This window comes from Zootoca vivipara, chromosome 5 (genome assembly GCF_965207765.1).
Source record: "Zootoca vivipara chromosome 5, rZooViv2.hap1.1, whole genome shotgun sequence".
Classification (NCBI taxonomy): domain Eukaryota; kingdom Metazoa; phylum Chordata; class Lepidosauria; order Squamata; family Lacertidae; genus Zootoca; species Zootoca vivipara.
The window spans coordinates 58,370,921-58,391,072 of NC_142588.1; the positions used below are offsets into that span (position 1 = coordinate 58,370,921).

Consider the following 20,152-nt stretch of genomic DNA (forward strand, 5'->3'; position numbering starts at 1 on the left):
TAGAGGTTTTATCCTCATTTTATTTATTTCTTCAAGCTACAGCATATTTACATATATTTACAGGCTGTGTGAGTGTTACAATTCCTCACTCAGCCACTCGGTCATCTTGTCTTTCAGCACAGAGAAAAAAACCACACTCTGACTGCAGACAGAGAACTCAGAGACAGACTCCCTTTCAAGACAGAGTCACTGCCCCCTTTCTCAATTATCATCAGATCCCCCGATTCTCACAGCGGGAGGGGTGGAAATGCTAACACACCCCTTTTTATAACAACCATTGAGAGACCATCAGCACAGCTGCAATTTCTTTACATATACATACAATTGTTCCTTGTTTACAGCTTTAGTTAAAGCATCAGCAGGAATTTCTTTCCCTCGCATATATGAAACTTTAACAACTCCTTCCTGAATACATTCTCTGGCGCGATGCAATTTAATTTGCAAATGTTTTGTTCTTTGCTTGCACCCTTCTGATTGGATTAATACTATGCAGGCTTTGTTGTCCTGATAAACTGGAATTGGACAAGAAACGTTCATTCTCATATCCTGGTTTCTCCCCCGTGAGTTCGTTGATGTATTCTAAGTGCTCCATTTTTACTGAAGCTCTTTCCACATTCCATACATTTAAATAGTTTCTCCCCCATGTGAGTTCGTTGATGTATTCTAAGTGATCCACTTTCACTGAAGCTCTTTCCACATTCAATACATTTAAATGGTTTCTCCCCTGTGTGAGTTCGTTGATGGTTTCTAAGGTTTGCATTTTGATGGAAGCTCTTTCCACATTCAATACATTTAAATGGTTTCTCCCCTGTGTGAGTTCGTTGATGTATTCGAAGGTCTCCACTTTGACTGAAGCTCTTTCCACATTCAATACATTTAAATGGTTTCTCCCCCGTGTGGGTTCGTTGATGTCTTCTAAGGTTTGCATTTTGACTGAAGCTCTTTCCACATTCAATACATTTAAATGGGTTCTCCCCCGTGTGAGTTCCTTGGTGTGTTCTAAGTTCTCCACTTCGACTGAAGCTCTTTCCACATTCAATACATTTAAATGGTTTCTCCCCCGTGTGAGTTTGTTGATGTATTCTAAGGTTGGAATTTTGACTGAAGCTCTTTCCACATTCAATACATTTAAATGGTTTCTCCCCCGTGTGAGTTCGTTGATGTATTTTAAGTGATCCACTTCCACTGAAGCTCTTTCCACATTCAGTACATTTAAATGGGTTCTCCCCCGTGTGAGTTCGTTGGTGGTGTGTTCGAAGGTCTCCACTTTGACTGAAGCTCTTTCCACATTCAATACATTTAAATGGCTTCTCCCCTGTGTGAGTTCGGTGATGTACTCTAAGTTTTCCACTTTCACTGAAGCTCTTTCCACATTCAATACATTTAAATGGTTTCTCCCCCGTGTGAGTTCGTTGATGTATTCTAAGTTTTCCACTTTCACTGAAGCTCTTTCCACATTCAATACATTCAAATGGTTTCTCCCCCGTGTGAATTCGTTGATGTATTCTAAGGTTGGAATTTTGACCGAAGCTCTTTCCACATTCAATACACTTAAATGGTTTCTCCCCCGTGTGAGTTCGTTGATGTATTTTAAGTGATCCACTTCCACTGAAGCTCTTTCCACATTCAATACATTTAAATGGGTTCTCCCCCGTGTGACTTCGTTGATGTATTCTAAGTGATCCACTTTCACTGAAGCTCTTTCCACATTCAATACATTTAAATGCTTTCTCTCCTGTGTGAATTCGTTGATGTATTCTAAGGTTGGAATTTTGACTGAAGCTCTTTCCACATTCAATACATTTAAATGGTTTCTCCCCTGTGTGAGTTCGTTGATGTATTTTAAGTGATCCACTTCCACTGAAGCTCTTTCCACATTCAAAACATTTAAATGTTTTCTCCCCTGTGTGAATTCGTTGATGTGTCCTCAGTCTTCCACTCTGACTAAAGCATGTTCCACATTCCCTGCATTTAAACTGTTTCTTTGTTCTTCCCAATGAATTCACAGATGGCTCCATAGAATTCTGATATTCATCTTCCTCACCTGTTTGGGGGGGGGGGAAATCATGTTAGACTTTAAAGAAAGACAAGAAAGAAACTGAACACACGTCAATCCCAATGTGCACCTTCTCTTATTTTAACACTGTCTCCATTCTCCACTGTCCTCGCTACGTTCCAAATTTTTAGGAATGCAGAGGAGCTAATGGCAAGAGCAACACATGAACACTCTATTCACACGAAATAAAGCAGCAGCATTTTATAATACTGATCTACGTTGGAATGGGCTCCTTAAACACATCTCTGTATTTTTCATTTTCAAGTGAGGAAATGATCTCAGGCTCAAGTAACAGTATCTTGAGTAATTAGCAAAACGTAAGTGTTGCAGTATATTAGAATATAAGAAGAGCCTGCTGCATTGGCAAAGGCCCAGCTATTCCTGCATCCTTTTCTCTCAGGGGCCAAGCAGATGCCTGTGGGAAACAAGCAAGCAGGATTGGAGCAAAAGAGCCCTCTGCCTTCCTGTGCTTTCCAGGAACTAGTACAGTGGTACCTTGGTTCTCAAACTTAATCCATTCCGGAAGTACGTTCCAATACCAAAGCATTTCAAAACAAAAATGTGCCTTTGCATAGAAAATAATGCAAAATGTAGTAATCAATTTAAGATTTTTTTTAAAAAAAACAATCCCTAAAATAGTACTTTTACATGAATTTTACAATCTTACGAGACCATTGATCCATAAAATGAAATCAATAAACAATGTACTGTATTATAAAATAGGTAAGACAGTACTGTAGATGATATTGAAATTTCATTTTTTCCCCTTACCTGCACTGATGATAGTCATTGTTTGGATGGTGGGCTTTAATCCATTTCGGTAGTCACACAATCAATCAATCAATCAATCAATAACACAGTCACAAAAACAAATGAACCGAAAAAGCCTTCAAAACAAAAATGTAAAATAAATAGCAAAAACAAAATATGTACTGTGAAATAAATAAGCTCCAGACCACTCCAGACCTCCGCAAATTGCAAAAGCACCCAAGGACCCAGACCCCAACCCTTACCCAGAAAGCTGGCCTCTTCTTCACTCTCTCCCTCAGCCTTTGCAGAGAGATGGATGTTCTCTGTGTCTAAGGGATCCTGCTCAGACTTTGGGGACTCAGACTTTGGGGGTTTAATAACCACATCTTCCAGAGGCAACAATTCCTGGAACAGAGATCAGGATGCAGGTTAGGACACCATGAAAAGCTAGAGAAGATGACTGGCAGAGACCCTGGGTGTCAGAAATCAAGGCTGTCAGCTCGATATCACAGTACACAAGACATAATTAACTTGAAGATTTATTGCCAAACAAGCAATTAGCCTCGGAGAGCTGACATCGAGCATCCATCAAGTACACTCAAGTTGACCCTCCTGAAGAACCCTTCCGGCGTCTGCACAATATACTGAACCTATGAGCCTTGCATCTCTTGGTTTGTTTTCTGTCTAAACCCTTCCCATTCGTCTACCCTTTGGCCTCACTGGGTGAGTTGCTTCCTCTTCCGGTGAAGGAAAGCTCCCTCCCTTGCTCTACAAGCCTGCCTGTGCCTCTTGAGAGCTTTGGTTTGTAGCAGCCTGCTTCCAGCTATCGTGTTATCTAAATTCCTTTCAGCGTCAAGAGGTGTGGGAGTCTGCAGCTGTCCGCTCTCAGCTGCCTGAGAGAAAAATGAGGCTCTATTTTGTTGACTGCTGACTAAATCAGGCTGTACTTCTAAGCTTTGGGCTGGCGTGTTCCATGACCCTGGGTGAGTTAATAGGCAACTATTCTATACACGCTAACATGGCCTCCGCTGGACTGCCCTGTTAAAGAGTATTCAGAATGTTTCACCATAGCTGCCAAGTTATCCCTTTTTTAAAGGGATTTCCCCTCATGCTGAATAGGCTTCCTCGCGAGAAAAGGTAAAACTTGGCAGCTATGTGTTTCACATGTGTTGGCCCATTCTGAACTATTGTGTCTTGACTCAATGAGGAGGGATTTGAAGGAGCCTTTCACCTGAGTGTACAGCCTCTTTGCAGTGGGGACAGTCAAACCACAAACCCACTGATCAAGCAGAGTTTCCTGTTCTGACCAAACACAGTTTGAAGTTAGCTAAATACTCTGGCTTGTTCCAAATCTGGCAGCTGTAGTTTCCTGGTTTGGGCAAAATGGAAAGTTGCTTAGTTATGGCTCATAAGAGACTGCCTGGTTAGATCACAGTTCACCATCAGGGCCGGCCCAATCATGAGGTAAACTGGGACAATTAGGTCAGGTGGCAGATGCAGGGGGAGATGGGACTAGCACATTGCCAGTTCCCCGGTTTGTTAGCCTTGCTCCCAGTGCAGGACCACAGATGGTAAATTTGTGCAACTACCCAGGCAGAGTCCTTCTCTTTGGCCCTCTCTCACTAACGGGTGGGTGGGAGTCCTTCCTGGAGTGACGCATTCTGCTTCTGATGCCCAGGAGATTTTTGTTTTAAACTTGGGTCAACTTAGGTTTTAGTGTAACTTTGCCGAAGAATCCTTAAAAACTGTGCCAATTTGTAAAGCACCTTTTCAGGCTGCGATTCAGTCATCTGAACCTGGCCATTATCTTAATAAATCTTGCAACAACCTTGCAAGTGTTATTCTATTTACACTGCACATGGCAGTGCTGAGGCTGCAAGACGTGCCAAGATTTTTACCTCAGTGGGGAGAAAAGAGCATTTTGGAAATGGAGGCAATTTAGAGGAGTAAAACGGGGGTTGGTGGAAGGACCCCTCTTCCAACACAGCTTCTGCTCTGATGAAATTCAGAGTCCCCTGTGGTTGCTTCGTTAAAGTAACAACATCAGGAGATATGATCGCAAACCTCCCATGTATGATAAAGTTTGGTCTAGAAACCTTTTCAAAGGGGATTAGAGAGAAAGTGCAGAGAGGAGGAATATTCACCACCATAGCTAAACAGAACCTCCATATCTAGGGGCAGTGGACCTGTGACCTCCAGGTGCTGGAAACCCAGGTGAGAGGAGGGCACTTACCTTTCCTAGAAGCCCCTCAGTGTCCTCTGGCTCCTGCTTAATTTGACATAAATCTACCTGAGGCAGAAGATCCCTGAAGGTCTGAACTTGGCCTGCAGGAGATCTTTTTGCTTTGGATTCCAGGCTCTCCCTTCCAATGGGTCTCCTCGGTCCCTGATCTTCCATTTTTACACTACCCTGCTGGAAAAGAAATAAACACAGAGTAAAATACCAGTGTAGAATAAAAGTCAATAATAAAAACAAAAGCACATTTTTTAACCATTAGCCAGATTTTGAAATATATTATTACTCTTTCTATTTTTGAGGTTCAGGCTGTGAATGACAATGTTGCCCAAACGACCCCACCCATGGACGAGAGGAAGTTATCCAAAGACTCGAGGAAACCCCAAGCTTTACGGAAGTACAAATATTTGTGGTTGGGAGAACCAAGGCAGTGATAGGGAAATCCAAAAACAACTCAGTAAGAGCACTGAGCGTGTTCAGTGGCCAGGGAATGCTGATCCTGGCTGCAACTTAAATATCTTGGAAAGGCACCAACAGATCTTTCTATATGGTGAAGGCTGTGATAGACCCACCTAACATTTAAAGTACTGTACATGGCTTCACCCAGGAAATCCTGTGAGCTGCAGTTTGTTAAGGGTGCTGAGAACTGTAGCAATAAACTACAGTTCCCATGATTCTCTGGGGGGAAGTACCATGCTTTAAATGTATGGTTTCTGTACAGCCTAAGAAACAAACAAACAAAAGGAATATTGACCAACAATATTTAAAGCATGTGGATACATTGGCCACACAGCTCACTGGAATGTGACCTGCACAATGAAGGCAGCTTTAAGCCCATAATTTTTTTGTTCCTCTTGCTCTATCGGAAAGAACAATGAAATCTGAGCCTATCAGGAGGAGAGAACTCCTGCATCTACAGAGTTAATGTTCTCAACATCCTATGGACACAAACTGCATTGAGATATCTCTCTAATTACTTTGAGATTTTTTTTCTTAAAATATGAAGCAGTATAGAAATGAAATGAGTAATATCTGAACATTAATAACTAATTTCAATTTTGCCTTCCTTAGGCAATACCGTCATCAACATTTTTATCACCATTAATTTATTTCCATATGCCACTTCCAAAGAATCCTCCTTTCCTCTGCATTTTCAAAACTGGCTTCAACACAGGCTTAAGCCTCTCTCACTTATTTACACGCAGACCCAAGAGGTCACTAGCTTTGATAGCTTGAGAAAAGATCACATGCGTTCTCCAGGAATAGATCTATTAGCTGTTTTATTAGCCGTGACTGATCAACAGAACCTCCATGTGTTGGCACAGTGTACCTTGATTTGGGGCAGGCAAAAGAAGCCATTTCCTTGCTAAATGAATATGATGGACACCATTGCCACAAGATGCAGTGATGGTGGTGGCGGCTATGAGAGCTTTAAAAGGTGGTCAGACCACGAAGGAGGGCGATAGGTTTATCTATCGCACTGGCAGGGGGTGGGCCGGAATAGTGGCCTGCAAAGGGTGTCACGTGGCTGCAGAGTGGGAAGGGCGCCTCCCTGCTGCACTGTTCTTCCTTTCCACTCTGCCTCGCCTTCCCTCTCCGCTGGTGGGAGAGCGTGAGCTTGTGCCTCTGCTGCCGTCCCCCGAACCCACTCATCAGTGGGCTGATCAGTGGGCGACTACATGCAGCCTCCATCGCGAAGCAGCAGCTGTCTTGGACCCCTCATTGTGCCCCTTGAGCCCAACATCGTCTATATAGGACTAAAGGGAGCAGTTCCCCAGGGTCTCAGGCAGGGTCCGTGCCAGCCTGACCCAGAGATGCCAGGGTTTTGCCCCTCTGCCCTCCTGAAGATGCCCTGCCCCTGAGTTGCACCCCTTCCCCTTCCTGCCCGGTTGGAGGGCGCCCTGCAGCCTCTCTGCCTGGACTCGGGGGCTGATCCTGCAAGGCACGTGCTCTCCTCCTCCTCCTCTTGCTTCGTCCTCCTGCCACACCCCACCCCACCCTCTGCCTCCTGCACCTCTGACTCCTCGCTTCGTCCCTGTACCGGAATCCGGCTCCTCTCTGGGGAAACTCGCCAGGCCACTGCCCGCTGCTCCTCAGCTCTCGGCGCGGAGACAGGAAAGTGCAGCCGCTCTCGATTCCCCTTGGCTGGCTCCGTTTCCTGTCTCTCAGCATCGGAGCTCGCTGGCTATGGGTTGGGCCATGGGAGGCTGCAGTGCTGGATGCGCCCCCTTGCAAGGGGAATGCATCATGCAGGTGGCGAGACCGCCCTGCTGCTTCCACTGCCCTCGTATTTGCAGCACGCTGCTTCTGATAGCGGAGGTTTTGCTCTTCTCTGTCAGGGCAAAGAGATCGACCCTATTAGATCTAGTCCATTCCTAGCTCTGGTTCAGCAGGGAACAAGTCTTTGCACCCTTCTCTAGGGGTGTTCACACGCCACTATCAGTGTCCCACAAATCACACAAATCACTTACCGTAGCTGTCGTAGCTCAGTAGGTAGAGCGTGAGAAGCTTAATCTCAGGGTTGTGGGTTCGAGCCCTGTTATGTACTGAGCTGAATCCTAGAACAATAGGATTCAGAATCAGCGGGAGCTACCCAATCCAACTCCAGGTGGAAGTGAATCCGCAACCTGATTGGCCTGCTGGAGCAGCCAATCAGGCGGCTGGCAGAAGTGAATCTGCTACCTGATTGGCCTGTAGGAGCAGCCAATCAGGCTGCAGGCAGAAGTCAATCCATAATATAATTGGCCCACAGGTGTAGCCCTGAAGTAGCCAATCACGCAAGGCCCATTGTGTAAATAATGTATATAAGCAGATGGTTTGGGGAAAAGAGCCATTCGTCTTCTCTTCTCCTCCTTGATGACTATGAGCTGAATAAAGAGCATGAAATTCACTCTTGACTCCGAGTATATTTCACTGGCGACGAGGATGGGATCCTGCTGAGCTGACCGCCACCACGCACTGCACCGCAGCATCGCCACCTGCTGCACCGCTGCATCGCACCGTGCATCCAGGCTTCAGCTCCAGGACCCAAGGAACCCAGAATGGCAACCGACAGCAGCTTCTCGCCATTCAAACCAGCATCAGGAGACTGGGAAGGGTACGCCGCCCGTTTCAACTTCCTCCTGCAAGCGAAAGAAGTCACCAACGATGCCATGAAGAGGGCGACATTCTTCAGCGTCTGTGGAGAGGAGACGTTTGAAATCGCCCGGGCTCTCCTTGCACCTAGAGATGTCGCTACCGTCTCTTACAAAACAATAATGGAACGGCTGAAGGAGCACTTCTCACCACAGCCCTCGGTGGTAGCTTGCCGAAATGCCTTCTACGCAAAGCGGCAAGCCCCGGGGGAAACCATAACTGGGTTTGTGACCTCCCTCCGCCAAGCCGCCCGGTTATGCAACTTCTCAGAATTGGAGAACATGCTTCGTGACCGCCTCGTCGGTGGCCTGAGGGACGAGATGTTGCAACGACGCCTCTACGCCAAAAAAGACCTCACGTTCCAGATTGCCCTGGAGGAAGCCCTGGCAACCGAAGCCGCCGAGAGGTCAACGCAAGAGGCACGACCGGCCCCGCCATCCCAACCGAGGGTCTACCACGAAGACCTCACCGACGAATCCGAATCTGACAGGGAGGAAGTACACCGAGTACAGCGGCGCACTCAAGCAGCACACACACCACAGCAGCCTCGACGAGAAGGAGGGAACTGTGCAAGCTGCGGGGAGAACCACGAGAGGAGGACCTGTCGTTTCCGCAACGCAGAGTGCAGGCAGTGCAGAAAATTGGGACACATCGCCCGGGTGTGTCGGGCTCGACTCACCCGTCGACAAGCATCAGATGACCGACCCAGGAGCCCCAGGTCACACGGCACCATGCACCAAGGCAACTCGACGGAGATCACGGACTACCAGGTATTCCAGTTGCCCCATCCCAGCACAGAGAAAATTTATATAGAGGTACAGATAGAGGGAGCCCCATGCCGCATGGAGCTGGACACGGGTTCAACTCTATCCATAATCTCGGCCCGAACATTAAGGGAACTGTGCCCTAATGGGGGTCCCAAACTAAGGCCGGCCCCATTCACCCTCCGGGACTTCCAGAAACGTAAGGTCCCTACTATGGGGGTGGGGACCTTCAGGGTGCAATATCGAGGGCGAAAGCAACAATTGGACTTGCTGGTAGTTAAGGGCCCCTACGTTAGCTTACTGGGACTGGCATGGTTTGGACCTCTGGGGCTAGCCGTTACCGGGGTGAACCGCACTAGCTTACAAGTGGACGTGGATGCCATATGCAAAGAGTTTCCAGGGGTTTTCGATGGGGCATTGGGACGATATACAGGACCCCCCATTGCCCTACAGCTGGACCCCGCTGTACAACCCATCAGGCACAAGGCCCGCCGGGTCCCGTTCGCCCTGAAACCCCGCATAGACGAGGAATTGGACCGGCTCGTGGAGCAAGGAGTGCTGGAGCCGGTGCCCAACGCCCCCTGGGAAACTCCAATTGTCACACCCGTCAAGCCTAACGGTTCGGTCCGCATCTGTGCAGACTACAAATGCACCATAAACAAGGCTCTCACGGCCCATGCATACCCAGTGCCAGTGGTCAGCCATGTCCTCGCCACCCTGGCTGGGTCAAAAATCTTTGGCAAACTGGACTTGGCCCAAGCGTATCAACAGTTGCCTGTGGACGAAGCCACAGCAGAGGCTCAGACGATTGTGACGCACAGAGGGGCATTCAGAGTTAAGCGGCTGCAATTTGGCGTTAGCGTGGCACCAGGCATATTCCAGAATCTAATGGACTCTCTCCTTAAAGGGATTCCTGGCGTCACCCCCTTCTTCGATGATGTACTGATCGCCGGGCCCACACCAGAGGAATTTGAGGACCGCCTCCGCTCCGTCCTGCACCGTTTCCAGACGGCGGGCCTCAAGGTGAAGCGGGAAAAGTGTTTACTGGGAGTGCCGCAGGTGGACTTTCTGGGATTTAAGGTGGACGCAGAAGGGGTCCATCCAACCGGTGACAAGGTACGGGCCATTTGTGAGGCCCCAGCACCCAAGAGCAAGCCCGAACTTCAGTCATTCTTGGGACTATTGAACTTTTACCATGCCTTCCTTCCCCATAAGGCAGCGGTAGCGGAGCCCCTACACAGACTCCTAGATAAAAGGGCCCCTTGGGTGTGGGGCCAGCGACAAAGGGCCGCATTCCAGGCAGTCAAGGACTTGCTCGTCTCGAACTCGGTCTTAGCACACTTCGACGAGAGGCTGCCAGTGGTGCTGGCATGCGACGCCTCTCCCTATGGCATCGGCGCTGTCCTGGGACACCAACTCCCGGATGGAAGAGAGGTGCCGGTGGCATACTTCTCCCAGACGCTTGCTGCAGCCGAACGAAACTACTCACAGATTGACAAGGAGGGTCTGGCAATCGTGAAGGGCGTAAAAAAATTCCATGATTTCTTGTACGGGCGGCCCTTTACCATAGTGACTGACCACAAGCCGTTGCTTGGCCTGTTTGCCCCTGAGAAGCAGACCCCCCAAGTGTTGTCTCCACGTGTCCTCAGGTGGTCAATTTTCCTTGCCGGCTACCAGTATGCACTAATCCACCGCCCTGGGAAGGCGATGGGCCACGCAGACGCCCTCAGCAGGCTACCACTACCAGAAACAGGCCCCGACCCAGCGCCTGCGCAAGAGGTTATGACCCTGGAGCTGCTTCCCGACCGACCCATTCAGGCACAAGAAGTTGCGCACCATTCCACAAAAGATAGGGTCATCTCCCGGGTCCTGGACTGGGTGTGGCGAGGATGGCCCAGCAGCAGCCCCGGGCCAGAATTCGCTGGCTACACAAACCGCAAACATGAACTGTCGGCCCACAAGGGGTGCCTGTTATGGGGAAGCAGGGTCGTTGTTCCCCAGCCCCTCCGCAAAAGGGTCCTCACAGCCCTACACGAGACACACCCAGGGGTAGTGAGGATGAAGGCCCTTGCCAGGAGTTATGTGTGGTGGCCGGGGATTGACAGAGAGATAGAGGCCTGGGTCCAACACTGCCAGACCTGCCAAGAATCCCGCCCGGATCCCCCAAGGGCCCCAGTCCAGCCCTGGGAGTCCGCCCGACATCCATGGTCACGCTTGCACGTGGACTTCGCTGGCCCCTTCCAGGGAAAAACATTCTTCATAGTGGTGGATTCCTACACCAAATGGCTGGAGGTCGCACTGGTACCATCCACTTCTACGGCGGCAGCCATCCGGGTACTACGTAAGCTGTTTGCGACCCACGGGCTCCCTGACACCCTCGTCTCGGACAATGGAACCACATTCACGTCAGAGGAGTTCCAGACCTTCACAGCGCAGAACGCCATCCGCCACATCCGCTCAGCACCATTCCACCCTGCCACCAATGGCCAAGCGGAGCGCATGGTGCGGACCACCAAGGACAGCCTCCGCCGCATGACACAAGGGGACTGGGAATACCGCCTTGCCGCATTTCTTCTAGCACAGCACAGCACCCCAAGCACAACGACGGGCCGGAGCCCAGCTGAATTACTAATGGGCCGGCGCCTTGCAACTAGACTGGACCGACTTCACCCCGACAGAGCTCAGGATGAGGTAGTGGTGGGGAAAGGCAGGTACCCCCGGACATTTGTGGCCCAGGACCCAGTGTATGCAAAGAATTTTGGGGCAGGCCCAGCATGGGTACCCGCCACAGTCACCAAGGTGACCGGTCCCGTGTCGTACGAGGTACTAACGGAAGGGGGGCAATGTTGGCGCCGCCACTGCGACCAGCTACGGCGACGATTCCCAGGAGGAACCCGGGAGGAGAGCGGGACAGAGTGGTCCCAAGGGGACAGCAGGGCAGTGAGGCCTGTAGAGCGAGAGGGGTGGGCAGGGGAAGCAGAAGCAGTAGGCACAGAGGGGCGCCCCGAGGCTGGAAGGACACCGGAACCAGAGCTACAACCTAGTGGTTCAGTGGCGCCAGACCAGACAGCCCTGGCACAGCCAGCAGCCTCGGAACACGAGCCAGAACCAGAACCCCTGACCAAGGAACACCCCAGGCCACAACGCACATGGAGGCGGCCAGCAGACCTTGGGGACTACGAATGCAACTTCCCGGGCAGGACTGGAACTTAGAGGGGAGGGGTGTTATGTACTGAGCTGAATCCTAGAACAATAGGATTCAGAATCAGCGGGAGCTACCCAATCCAACTCCAGGTGGAAGTGAATCCGCAACCTGATTGGCCTGCTGGAGCAGCCAATCAGGCGGCTGGCAGAAGTGAATCTGCTACCTGATTGGCCTGTAGGAGCAGCCAATCAGGCTGCAGGCAGAAGTCAATCCATAATATAATTGGCCCACAGGTGTAGCCCTGAAGTAGCCAATCACGCAAGGCCCATTGTGTAAATAATGTATATAAGCAGATGGTTTGGGGAAAAGAGCCATTCGTCTTCTCTTCTCCTCCTTGATGACTATGAGCTGAATAAAGAGCATGAAATTCACTCTTGACTCCGAGTATATTTCAAGCCCCATGTGAGAAAAAAGTGGAAATAAAGTGTGATCAAACTCCGAGATCGTCCTGGGAGACAGAAGCCCCAGATACGCCGCTGGCTAAGGGCAGAGCGACCAGTTCTCCGCCTCCCCGCCCTTTACCGCTAAACGAGTCCGCAAGAAACAAATAGCAATTCTCGTTCAAATTCATTGCGGAAGTGATGACTTCACTTTCGTTTCTCCTGAATACATCGGCCGAGAAAGACGGTTCGCGTAGTTTGGGCGCGCTCGGCCGTTTTCATGGAAGGTGGCGCCGGTGCCTCGGCGCCTCACGCCTCTGCTCCGGAAAGTGCCAAGGAGAAAGAGGGAAGTAAGTGCCTGCCTGGTTCATTCCCATACGGGGGGGGGGATTGCTTCTTCAATCTCAGGCGCTGTTGGCGGGGCCGCCGCCCCGTCCGATAGTCATTCTCCGGCCGTCGTTTTGTAACTTGGATTGGAAGCCCCTTATCAGGGACCCCTTGGCCTTGTGCGCCCACCACCCGCGGCGTAAGCGAGGCGGGAGCGCGCGCCGGGGAGGATTGAGCGGGAAATTCGAGTTTGAGCGGGGAACTGTGTGGGCAAGCGCGAAGGAACTATAGCAGCCCTTCTCAAAATGCCAGCCTCCAGAGGATGTGTTTCGTTAACAGCCACCTCACAGTTATTGGCTTAATATTATCAGACCCGGAAAGTGAAGATCCTCCTTACAAGTGGTGAGCGAGCAATAGTCCAAAGGGCTGGTCACACTCTGCTTATGTCTTTCCTCCATAACATGGGGGTGTTGGCTTCTTTTGAAAATAACGATCAGATTTGCATCCGTGTCAAAATCCCCCCCATACACATATGTACAGTACAGTACAGTACAGTACAAGTTTTTCCTGCCTTCCAAAGTTTGGACGAGATGTGTAACAATAATTATAATTATAATTTATACCACACCCATCTGGCTGGGTTGCCCCAGCCACTCTGGGCAGCTATAATTCATCAAATATTAAAAGCTTCCCTAAACAGGGTTGCCTTCAGATGTCTTCTAAAAGTCAGATACTGTAGTTGTTTATTTATTTGACATCTGGTGGGAGGGCATTCCACAGGGCGGGCACCACTACTGAAGGCCCTCTCCAGCTTCAAACTGGCAATCTTAAGAGCAGTAAAATATGAAGCATGCTCCTTTTAAGCATTTGTCCTATATACAACCTCCTGAGGGTGGGGCTCACAGTAGTAACAGCTCAGATGCATGGGTGTAGCCAGGATTTATGTTGGGGGGCAGAACAGAGTTATCTGTGACATTGTCAGTTCGTTTATTTATTTATTTACTTGATTTAGGGGGGGGCAGCTGACCCCTGTTCCCCCCCTTGGCTACACCCATTCCATTATATTCAACTTATTTATGCACGTCCATGGAACCTTATATTCTTAACAATCCAATTTTAGAACCTTTTCCATCTTATTACAAGTGAGTTTTAAAAGTTATACTAATGTAAAAGTCTAAACACAAGCTTACAAGATACCGTATGCATTAAACATTTGCCCCCTTTTTTAAAAACTCAAAGTCCTTCTTTCTTTGGCTTCAAATTAACTAATTTGTCCTGCATAATTCAATAGTTTTTGCCAATCTTCTTTATATGGTTTGGTGGAGGCTTCTTCCTTCTGTAGGAACTGGCTGGTGTCTTAGCCTGGGATCCTCTCTCAAGTGCTGGAGCAAAGACTTTCGCTCAACAAGTCCACCAAGTCCTGTACATCTCAATATCACCATTTCAGGGTTTTTTAACATTAATCATTTCCCACATACTCTTCAAGTCTTTATACGTCTTTTCCCAGGCCTTTTAAATAATTTTACATTGCTACCACATATAGTAGCTCTTATGCATTTTACCCTCTGTTCCTGCTTCTTCTCTATCACAATCAAAGTCTCCCAAATCATTTCACATATGCAGTGGAACCTTGAGTTGCGGATGTAATCCGTCCCAGAGGCACATCTGCAACTCAAAGCGTTCGCATCCAGAAGCGTCGCGTCTGCGCACATGCACAGCGCGATTTAGCGCTTCTGCTCATGCACAAGTGGTGAAACCCAGAAGTAACTGTTCCAGTACTTCCAGGTTGCAGCAAGACGCAACTTGAAAAGACGTAACCTGAAGTGGACGCAACATGAGGTATGACCGTACCGGTAATACAATTTTTGTCTTCAATTACTCTTACTTTCCCTTGCATTTTCCTCATACCTCGTCTCTCTACCATTTCCACGTTGGTGGTTTGTGTGTTTGCCTCTTTTAATTGTCTCACAGCCTCTGCAAGTAAGTTATTTTACAGATTTGAGAAGCTGCCTTATTAACATCTTCTTTTATCTGATCAAACAGTTCTCTTTTCATGTCTAAAAGAAAATCATACAATTCATCTCTTACATTCTTTTGCATTACAGCCTGGTTGGTTTATTTTAACATGGATTTTTTCCTCTGCCATTTCTAGTTTGGAGTAAGGGGGGGCTAACTCTCCCTGTTCCAGGGTATACTTTCAAAACAAAAAGTCCTTTCCCACCACTAATAGTGTTATTTTTAGCTTTGTCAGTACTTTGCCAAGGACATTTCAATAGGTTCAGAAGAGGAAACCAGTGCTTCCAACTTTATCCCTCCCCTCTCCCACCTTACTCACAAATATAATTTATAACAGTTATATATTCAAATCTTTACATCCATTCACATGCAAATCATTCCTATATATTCAATATAATAAGTCTGTACAATAAAATTTTGATTCTAATTCAGTCCAGTATTAATAATGGATGTTCTGGTCCTCTTCTTTTGATCTTGATTTTAGCCAGCAAGTGCCTTTTAATAAATTAAATCACAGTTATAATTCCATTAGGTTAGACGTCTTCAGCACTTTAATAGAACATAAGTTTCTCTCTCAAAGTTATATGATTTCCCAAGTGCTAATCTTGTCTTCTTCCAAAAAAAAAGCAGTTTTCTTCCTTCAAGAAATATTGTAACTCTTCTCAGATTTATCCTCCATTTTAAGTCAAGTTCAGTCTCACCATAGGATCCAGTCAAGTTCAGATTAAGTTCAAGTCAATATCTGGTTTGAAAAGTCTTGAGATTGGTACGGTATGAACAAAAGCTATGTGTATTCCTTTTATTCTAATTACTTATTAGTTACCATAACTTATCTCCCGAAGTAAATTTCATCCACACTTCGCTTGTATGTATTTCGTGCTCACAGCATCCAGAATGGGTGCGGCTGCGGTCTTCCTTTTACCACTCCCATTTTCTTGCCAGATTCGCCAAATTAGTCAGATTCCTCACCTTTCAATCGGCACAATTGTTGGAAAGTTTTCCGCTTGTGGCTGGATCAGAGGCTTCCTTCTACATAGCCGCGGTGGTGCCTAGCTCACTGGCGCACTCGGCTTCCCCCCCCCCCACTCTCTCATAGCTGTCAAGTTCTCCCTTTTTAAAAGGAAAATTCCCTTATGCTGAATAGGCTTCCTCGCGAGAAAAGGGAAAACTTGACAGCTATGCTCTCTGCTCCTTTCGAAACAGGAGCAGGGACCAGCAATGCTGTCCATGAACTGCAGGGCCCCCAGACACCCCAATGCTCCTCTTGGGGTTTTGGGGGGAGGTGCGTCGCCCTAGTGCTCTTCCCCCAGGCTCCGTGAAGCCGAATCTGGCGGAGCCGTCAGATTCGCAGTCCGCCCACCATGTTAATCAATAGAATCATAGAGTTAGAAGAGACCAGAAGGGTCATCCAGTCCAACCCCCTGCCAAGCAGGAAACACCATCAAAGCATTCCTGACAGATGGCTGTCAAGCCTCCGCTTAAAGACCTCCAAAGAAGGAGACTCCACCACACTCCTTGGCAGCAAATTCCACTGTCAAACAGCTTTTACTGCCAGGAAGTACTTCCTAATGTTGTGGAAATCCGGAAGTGGGCACTCGGTCTCTAAAAGGTTCGCCATCACTAGCCCCTCCCTTCCACCCCACAAAAACTGTTTTTTGGGAATACAGGGCTGCTCTCTTTTTTTAAAGTATTTTTTATTAAATATTTCTTGAATTACAAAGGTGTGTGCAGTGTCTCTCATATTTTTACATGCATCATTTTTGCAAATCAGTTTCATTTGTTAAGACACTAAGAAGAAAGAGGGAAAACGAGGTAGATAGGGGGTGGGAGGGTGGATGGGGGTGGGATTAGGTGACGATGTTTCTGTTTTAGGGCTGCTCTTGTGTTAAGAAGGCTGCCGCACAGTTTGAGTGATGAGAGAAAGCAATAAAGGCTTCACAATTATGGTGAATATGCAGACATAACTTTACAGATATTCAACATACATTAGATGCCACACAAAAATGTTTTTCTATAACCAGGCCTTCAGCTGATTATGTAATCTATGGCTTTTAAAATGTGTTTATGCGAGGATGGTTATCTGTGTGTGTCTGTTCTTTTGTTATGTATTTTGTGTTCTCATTTTATATTTTTATATTATAAACTGCCCTGTGATCTTTGGATGAAGGGCGGTATGCAATTTTAATTAATTAATAATAATAATAATAATAATAATAATAATAATTTATTTTTAGTTATCCAGAATGCTGGAAATAACTCTACTTCTGAAGTGAGCAGCAGTGAAGTAACTTACACAGATGAAAGTGATCCAGATTACTCCTTAGGAAATGGCCGTGAGTACCAACATGAATATGTAGGGGAGTTTAAGGCATATAGGTCAGGGAAGAGAGGTTGGTCATGCAAAGAGCAAGCAAACAAACCAGAAAGTCTTTCATTAATTATATTTCCATTTAATCTGAACCAGGAAACTATAGTTAAAAGCTTTGGAACAAGCAGAATATTAAGCCATTGCTTAATATCCTGGCTTGTTCCAAAGCTCTTAAGTGATGATTTCTGGTTTGGGTAATGAGAGAAGTTACATTTAATTGAAATTTGGATAATGTTTCACCAAATTTTAATTTAAAATTTGCTAGAGTTTCCAGGAACAGTTCAAAGACTTCATGGAGTTCATCTAGCACTGGGCACTGTCTTTAATACAGAGTGAAGAAGGAACTAGAAATAAGGGTGTAATTAATTGGCAACATTTTCTCAAGGAACAACAAATGCGGGAAAGAGAAAGAGAAAGCATCGAATGCAATATACTGAAAGATGGAAAGGTAGAAGAATTCAAAAAGGTAAAAAGTGCAATGCTGTAGAATGTCACAAACTTTTCATAAGGTTGTAAAATTTCTGATACTAAATAAGCTTGCAGTTTTCTGCTGGTGAAGCCCATCCTTTTCCTCACTGTTTTCTTCATTTAGCCTGCCACTTATGCCTTAGTGTTAATAGTTAAGTAGGCTACTTCTTTCCATCACTCTGTTCTACAACTTCACTGGAGTGGACTGGCAGATTGTAAACTGCTTAAAGGTTTTATTACAACCAAGCAGTATATAAATTCTGTTGACTAGATGAATATAATTCACAATCTTTTCACTTCTCTCTCAGATTAAAATTTACTCTTACTAGAAGTGAACTGAATCACTTTCAGATGATATGAAATATTCTGAGTTTCGTATCAGATTCCTTTTCTAGAAGCCCAAAATATAGGAATTTCAACTATTTGACTTCAATTTCTTGATCTCATCTAGTAAAACGAAGGCAGATTAAAATTCAAGAGAAGGATTTTCAGGGCTCCACCCTTCCTGTGCATTGTGGACAAGTTAAAGGTGTTTTGTATAAGAAGAAATTGGCAGCAGGTAAACTATTGGTTTTGAATAGTATATGTGTGATCTCTACAAGGCATATAATATTAATGACAGATTTAAAAATTGGGATGGGAAGGATGCATCCATGTACAGTGGTACCTCGGTTTACAAACACAATTGGTTCCGGAAGTCTGTACTTAACCTGAAACGTACTTAACCTGAAGCGAACTTTCCTATTGAAAGTAATGGAAAGTGGATTAATCCGTTCCAGACGGGTCCATGGAGTACCGTGAAAATAATAATAATAATAATAATAATATATTATTTATTTATTTATACCCCGCCCATCTGGCCGGGTTCCCCCAGCCACTCTGGGCGGCTTCCAACAAAATATTAAAATACAGAAATCCATCAAACATTAAAAGCTTCCCTAAACAAACCGAGGCGTACTTAAACCAAGGTATGACTGTAGTTAGTGTATGACTAGCATTTGCATTTTGGAAGAACACTTTATTCTACATATCTGCTCAAAACAGAAATAAGTCCCATTTCATTTACTGGTATTTGTTCATTTAAAAGCATAAATTCAGGGTATTCAAACACACAAAGCAGGGTCTGGTCTTATGCGTCAGGGAAAGCTTGGGCAAAAACCTGTATATTTACATGACATCGGTGTTCACTCAAAATCTGGCCACAGTATTCTTCACCAGCTTCAGCTTCTTGCCAGACCCAAGGGAGGTCCCACATAGAGTGCATTATAGTAGTCCAATTTGAAGGTTCCTAGGTAAGTGTATATAGAATAGAAGCCCCAAAAATTTCCCCAGAAGACAATTAATTTATATTATACATATCCCATTCTGCTTATGGAGCCAGGGTAACTTACAGCAATTACTTCAGTATCATAATGAGATGTTCAGTCATTTGAATCCCTCTTAAAAGCACAAGTGATTTCATCAGGTTTTAAGTATTTCAGCATGTAATTTATGAATTTGACTAAATTTTTATAGTTTTCACTTTCCATACACTGTGAAGTGAAAAGAAATGCCAGGACCTCTCTATTGTCAGAACCAAAAGTGTACAGAAATGTGATTGTACAGTTTTCAGATGGATTGCCTCTTCAACCTGCAATTTTACAATGGCTAGCCATGAGATGGTGGCAGTAGCTGCTGCTGCTGCTGCTGCTGCTACTCTGGCGATCACTCGTAGCTGAGTAATATAACAAATAGAAGGCACCTTTTCTCAGACACTAGTCAGCAACATAGCCAAAAAATGTAGACTGAAAAATTACTCAAGATATCTTAGATTTAATCAAAGCCAGATTGCCATGCTGTACCATTAAAAATGAGGCTGTGCTTGATTAATCTTAAAAATAAGCAATCAAACAATTTTATATTAACAGCATGTAAGCAAATAATGGAAGAGTTCAGCAGAGGAGCTGCTTAAGTATCAAGACAGGCTGTGTTCCCTGATCAGTGATTCTTATTGCATACAGTACCTATTTACAACAAAATCAAACACCAAATAGTTTTAGTCAGAAGCACCAAGCCCCATGCAGAAATTTATTGTAGTGCTTATATCAGAATCTATGTTCATATGGTTTTTTTCCCCTAAAGTATATATTGGATAAGTTGTTGACAGATTCTTACATCCTTCAGTGAACTTTGCTGATTGGGATAGGTGTGTAACATTCATGTGACTTCTCTGTTTGTCATAGGAGTTTCACAGAAGTCCATCAAGTGTTCTGATGGAAAGTGGTTTACACCACCAGAATTTGAGGCTAAAGGAAAACGTGAAAGCTGGAAAGCCTGGAAAAGAAGTATCTACTGTAAAGGGCTTCCTTTACAAAAATTAATAGTGGTATGCAGTTCACTTGTAATGCCTGTAATTTTAATGCCTTATTTTCTGCATGTGATCTGAAAGAAGTATCAGATGATACTTT

General features: G+C 46.1%; 2 protein-coding genes across 9 annotated transcripts in view; one reads left to right on the forward strand and one right to left on the reverse strand.

The window, feature by feature from the left end:
• LOC118093496 (uncharacterized) lies at positions 1-12,616 on the reverse strand. 6 transcript variants are annotated; one of them, XM_088669688.1, is made up of 5 exons: positions 12,541-12,616; positions 7,514-7,574; positions 5,097-5,219; positions 3,070-3,211; positions 1-2,044 (listed from the first exon to the last, which is right to left on the reverse strand). In XM_088669688.1, exons 3-5 carry the CDS (start codon positions 5,202-5,204, stop codon positions 540-542), a joined length of 1,755 nt encoding a protein of 584 aa, XP_088525814.1. In that variant the 5' UTR covers positions 5,205-5,219; positions 7,514-7,574; positions 12,541-12,616; the 3' UTR covers positions 1-539. The 6 variants fall into 6 exon arrangements, with proteins under 6 accessions (XP_088525814.1, XP_088525812.1, XP_088525818.1 ...); XM_088669686.1 differs by having other exon boundaries at positions 5,040-5,216; positions 12,541-12,555; XM_088669692.1 differs by lacking the exons at positions 7,514-7,574; positions 12,541-12,616 and adding an exon at positions 7,057-7,200 and having other exon boundaries at positions 5,040-5,219.
• The window catches only part of LOC118093498 (uncharacterized), a 15,837-nt gene continuing 8,246 nt past the window's right edge, over positions 12,562-20,152 (forward strand). Inside the window, exons 1-5 of one of the 3 annotated variants that reach the window (XM_035132732.3) lie at positions 12,562-12,876; positions 17,104-17,202; positions 17,623-17,703; positions 18,157-18,264; positions 19,928-20,070. In XM_035132732.3, the coding sequence (XP_034988623.1) occupies positions 12,807-12,876; positions 17,104-17,202; positions 17,623-17,703; positions 18,157-18,264; positions 19,928-20,070 (501 nt within the window). In that variant the 5' untranslated portion in view covers positions 12,562-12,806. Of the gene's footprint in view, positions 12,877-17,103; positions 17,203-17,568; positions 17,704-18,156; positions 18,265-19,927; positions 20,071-20,152 lie in introns of all 3 variants that reach the window. The other 2 variants (XM_035132733.3, XM_088669709.1) reach the window with 2 other exon arrangements.

Excerpts from the sequence above, each read along its gene's own strand:
- LOC118093496 (XM_088669686.1), bottom strand. The coding sequence starts at position 5,204 with ATGGAAGATCAGGGACCGAGGAGACCCATTGGAAGGGAGAGCCTGGAA. Across the intron at positions 3,212-5,039 it reads CTGAGGGGCTTCTAGGAAAG|GAATTGTTGCCTCTGGAAGA; the intron begins GTAAGTGCCCTC and ends TCTCTGTTCCAG. Across the intron at positions 2,045-3,069 it reads AGAAGAGGCCAGCTTTCTGG|GTGAGGAAGATGAATATCAG; the intron begins GTAAGGGTTGGG and ends CCCCCCAAACAG.